At 42.9% G+C, this 5,604-nt stretch overlaps 1 protein-coding gene across 1 annotated transcript in view; it reads right to left on the minus strand.

Annotated features, from left to right (window-relative positions):
* Positions 1–1,473: 1,473 nt before the first annotated feature.
* LOC106814440 (zinc transporter ZIP10-like) overlaps positions 1,474–5,604 on the minus strand; it is a 10,997-nt gene continuing 6,866 nt past the window's right edge. The window contains exons 7-8 of the mRNA XM_014818757.1: positions 2,231–2,312; positions 1,474–1,565 (exon numbers count right to left, since the gene is read on the minus strand). Of these exons, the coding sequence (XP_014674243.1) occupies positions 1,474–1,565; positions 2,231–2,312 (174 nt within the window). The remainder of the gene's footprint in view (positions 1,566–2,230; positions 2,313–5,604) is intronic.

A 5,604-nucleotide genomic window follows, 5' to 3' on the forward strand; every position in this document is an offset into this window, starting at 1 on the left:
CGGTTTCGAGGCCGGTCTTGGCCTCGAGACCGGCCTCGAGACCGTTTTCCTTGGTCTCGGTCTCGGTCTTGGCCTCGGAGTGCAATGACTCGGACTCGGACTCGAACTCGAGCCCTCCGGACTCGAGGACTCGGGTCGAGGCCGGCTCGAGGCCACTACATATACATAGTACACAACTGTACATATTGTAACACGCAGTTTACAAGAATTTAAAACTAAAACTCCTAGGTTTTCTAGATACACGGCCTAATCTTGTAATGTTTTCAATGGTTCGATTAAGATTCTTGTCCCTTTGGTTTGAATCTGCTGTCACTTCGTCCCTTTGCGCTTTTTTACCACTTCTGTTTCTTCTTCTACCACTTCGAAGGTACTAGCACTCTCTCATTTGGTTCAACAAGCCGTGTCATTCTCGTAAAACACAAATGGATCCGTTACTTTGACACGTTTCGTATGACTCGTGTCTCTGTGTTTTCGGCTGACTATAGTATACACTTTCGAATGTCTACGATGCACTGTTGCACTGTTGCGATTTTTTTCCTTTTTTTCCTTTTTCCCGATTTTTTCCCTTTTTTCCCGATTTTTTCCGTTTTTCCGATTTTTTCCGTTATTTTTTAATCAAAACTGGACTCGGACTCGGACTCGGACTCGGGTGGTGCGGACTCGGACTCGGACTCGGACTCGGACTCGGGTGGCACGGACTCGGTCTAGGACTCGGACTCGGGGGGTGCGGACTCGGACTCGGACTCGGACTCGGGGGGTGCGGTCTCGACTACAACACTGACGTTCATGTGCTTGTGTGGGCACGCACACACGCGCATGAACGTACGCACGCGCGTGTGTGCGCGTGTGTGTGACACAGACTGACGATTCTGGTCAGCTCTCCAGATAATTACATTGTCATTCGCGCTTTCTGTAACTATAAGAGATTGTACTGCATAGCTTTTAGATGGCATACAACAACAGTAGCCTTCCGCCAATTATTCACCATTTCACTATTTCGTCTCTGGAGAAGGCCTTCCTTTGCAGTAATATTTGGCACTATAGTGCACTAATTTGCATTATGCACGCAAGGTAGATGCCTCGTGGACGTCTAGAAGGCGTCAAGTGGGGTAGCCATGGTGACCGGTCGGCCATTTTTGTGTTTGAAACGGGAATCCGACTACTTTCTAGAAATGCGCATCATTTAGCTAGCAAAAGTTTCGAGCGGAGTATAGAGCTTGAATCGGTAGTTATTTAGCACGAATAAAGTGTATGTTGTGTATGCGACGAAACACTGCGAGTATTTTTACTTAATTTCTATTCGATGCCGATTGAGGCCTGTTGCCTACGGATGCCCTCTACTGTTGTACAACACCTTTTGCACACGCGCGCATTGCACCACGCTTGCACATATCCCACACACGACCATATCTCCTGCCATACGGGTTTCTTATTTGCGAAGCGTATCGCATGCTATAACCTAGTATACTAGAGCTATAACCCACCTAACTCGTGTGGCAACTCGTGACAAAACACTGCCAGTGTCGTGCTCATGCCTCCAGCGATGTCGTTGGCAAAGGCAGCACCTGCAAACAGGTAAACCAAATATCGGTGTAAATATTATGTCTGTACCTACTATCGGCAACTGTTTGAGGTCAAACGTTTACCCTTGACGGTTCACCGCGCATCATCGGTCGATATCCGCTCAAAGACATGGCGTCGCGGAATACAGTTTGTTTATTTTACCGATTATACAGTTTGTTTGTCTGATTAGAAATCCTAGCGTAAATGTTGCGTAAAGGTTTGCGTAAATAGTTGTATCAAGTTCACTGACATGACAAACGTCTGTAATTTACGGTAGTTATTAATATAATTTTACTATACATAAATCATATCCAATTTAAAATGTCATAAACATAATGCGACAAGGAGAGCCACCAGAACGATATTCTGACAATGAATTTCGATTAAAATTCGAATGAAATGTATAAAAAACTTTAATGTAGACGCACAGGAACACATCCACGCATACGGGCACACGCGCGGACACACACACACGTTCGCACATGCACGTGTACACACGTACGCACGCACAGGTACGCACACACACACGCGCACGCACGCACAGGCACACACAAGCATACACGCACGCACTTACACTCTCTTTTCCCAGACACACATGCACGAACACCCGCACGTACGCATGCACGCACAGGCACGCACGCACGCACGCACGCACGCACGCACGCACCTATGGCCATCCCGTCGCTGAAGTTGTGCAGTCCGTCTCCCATGATGACCATCAAGGCAACCGACGACACAGACGTCGGCATCTAACAGACATACACACACACACTTGTCTCTTTGGACAATGTTTTTACGTTATACATACTACTGTTGTAATTATTAGCCCCCTGTACACATCAGCCCGTAAATGAGTGCAGAAGCAATATATCATATCGTCGCAGAGCCATCGAGTATCGAGTTGAGTTGTCATTTGATAACGACCCACCTCATTTGCACTCCTCTTCAACATTCTTGCTTTTAACAATTATTATTATAATTATTAATTGTCACCGGATAATAGCAAGCTTCTATCCTGACGCCCTACACTCTTTGTTCTATGTCACTCTTGTCATATTGCTCTTTCTTTACAGGACTATTGCATTGTGCTACTGTATTGTACTATTGTAGACATACTATTTCCTACTACTGTATAGCAGTCAGTTCGTGTTATATGAACTTTATCGTTACCGCCTGTGCGTGTTGGAGTGGACTTTTCCTAGGAAATGTTTGTCGTTTATGATTTATATTTTACCTAATATTAATTTCTAATAAAAAACTAATTGTTTCGAGTTTCAATCGACTTATTTCGTTATTCAATGATTTTCATGTTCGTTGGTACACACGTGTATTGACGTGAGCAGCGAATGATGGTTTGATATACAAAGTTCATTTATTACATCGTTACATTATTCATGGTTCGCACAGTCCTTGAAAGTCCTTGAATTTGAGGGGAGTCGTTCCTCAAAGGGAAAAGTACTTGAATTTAGTAAATGTTGATTTTTTGCTTGAAAAGTCCTTGAATTTCATGAAAATGTCCTTGAATTTTTAGAAAGAATCCTTGCCTGTAATAAAATGAAATTTTGTACCATCAATAATGTGCAAACCTAAATAAAAATTTCGTTAAATTCGCTTAAAAAGCTATAGACACAATAGACAGTTAAATGATGATCACAAATTACAGTAAGTCAGTAAAATCGGTCAGTAAATCAAGGTATGTTGTAGAAGTGACAGTGTTTAGAAGGGTTTATTAATGTGATCCAGGTAAGTTTTAGAGGTGACAGTGATTAAGAATTGGGTTATTAAATTAATCCAGGTATGTTTTGTTCTGTGTATGAATTCCGATAAAATGTCCTTGAAAAGTCCTTGAAACATTTTTCAGTCCTGTATGAACCATGTTATTACACCTGTGTAAACAGTATAGATAACCACAGGTACGGGTAATCTCATAGTCGTAATACTGGAAATACCAACAGTGAAAATGCACTCAATTCATAGAATTATTTTTATCTAATTATTTTATCCAATAGAAGTCTGAACATGAATGAGATCTCATTGTGTGAACATTAAGTCGTACATAAACGTATATACGTGTTGAAACATAATTTCCGTTTCGTGCGAATAACGATACATTGTACATGCAGAGTTAGTAAGTATGTGTAAGGCAAGTCATTACAATAATTAACGAACAATGTACAGTGGATAACTATATACTCGTTATTCTTCTCTCTCTCTCTCTCTTTCTCTCTCTCTCTCTCTCTCTCTCTCTCTCTCTCTCTCTCTCTCTCTCTCTCGCCTCTCATCTCACATATGATGTAATTTGTGTAATGATGTACATCAGTACATCATTACACAAATATCCATCATTACGCAAACAAACATCATTACACAATATCCATCATTACGTCAAACAATGTCATTACACAAACGTACATCATTACACAAATATCCATCATTACACAAACAAATGTCATTATACGAACGTACATCATTACAAAATCGTACATCATTACACAAATATTCATTATTACATAAACAAATGTCATTAAACGAACGCGTACATCATTACAAAAACGTACATCATTACACAAACGTACGTCATTACACAAATATCCATCATTACGCAAATATCCATCATTACATAAACTCCTAACTATCAGACGACAGGGTGCAGTGTCCTGAATCCATTCACCCAACTCAAGGGCTCACAACTTGTTTGCTCACTCGCAGTAGCACTAATTGACGCCATATATTTATGTTTACGACGCGTCAGAGAATTCAGCCGCGTTGTACTGGTATTGGTATCTGTCTTGGTATTGCGTAGAAACTGGTTAACCGATTAATCATTCTCTCTCTCTCTCTCTCTCTCTCTCTCTCTCCTCTCTCTCTCTCTCTCTCTCTCTTCTCTCTCTCTCTCTCTCTCTCCCTTTTCTCTCTTTCTCTCCCTCTCTCTCCCTCTCCATATATATATATATATATATATATATACCTACCTACCTACATACATACATACCTCCCTACCTACCTACCTATCTACCTACCTATATATATCTATATATATATTCCTCTCTCTAGCTATCTATCTATTTCTCTCGCTCTTTCCCTCTTTCCCCGTTCCTCTCTCTCTCTCTTTCTCGCCATCTCTCGCTTTCTCTCTCTCTCTTTCTCTCTCTCTTTCTCTCTCTCTCACTCATCCTCTCTCTCTCTCTCTCTCTCTCTCTCTCTCTCTCTCGCCACCTCTATCTCTATTGCTGTCACCCTCTAGCCATTGACATGCTTATGCAATGCTTCGCTGACGACGCACGCGTACGCTCATACGCACGCACGTATGCACGCACGCACGTACGCACGCACGCACGTACACACGCACACGCAATTCTGGGTTAATTAACTAACACCGCACTTGAGCGGTTCACACGCGTGTATGCTGAGTTTTCCTATATATACATACATCACAGACAAGCGACTTCTCCGACTAAATGCACTCTGATAATTATCTAACTGAATTCTACGCAGTTTCAAGGCGTCAACTTTTCTACCGTACGTCATTTGCTCGCCGAATTTCTGTGTACGTGCCACCACGGCCACTGCCGCGGACACTGTACGCAGTTTTCACGTGTTAGATGGCCAGTTTTAAACAGCCAGAGGCTGTGACGATATATTTGCGTCAATACTCCGGTCCGCGCGGCCTTCGCTCATCGCTCTCATGTCGTTGTCACTTACACTCAGCGCGATCAAAGATGGCCGCGGTGGCGTGACATGATATATATATAGCCTTGTGTTTCGTCTACGTTCCTCGAGCGCCGAGCTTTAACGTAAGCCGTACTATCAAGCTCTCTCTCTCTCTTCCAATCCAACTCTATCTCTCTCTCTCGCTCTCGCGCGCTCTCTCTCTCTCTCTCTTTCTCTCTCTCTCTCTCTTTCTCTCTCCTCTCTCTCTTACTCTCTCGCTCTTCTCTCTTTCTCTCTCTAATCTCTCCAGCCTCTCTCGCACCCTTCTGTCGCTCCTCTCCCCCTGTTCTCCTCCTCTCTCGCCCTTCTCTTCTCCTCCTCCTCTCTCTA

This window comes from Priapulus caudatus, unplaced genomic scaffold, assembly GCF_000485595.1.
Source record: "Priapulus caudatus unplaced genomic scaffold, Priapulus_caudatus-5.0.1 Scaffold926, whole genome shotgun sequence".
Classification (NCBI taxonomy): Eukaryota; Metazoa; Priapulida; class Priapulimorpha; order Priapulimorphida; family Priapulidae; genus Priapulus; species Priapulus caudatus.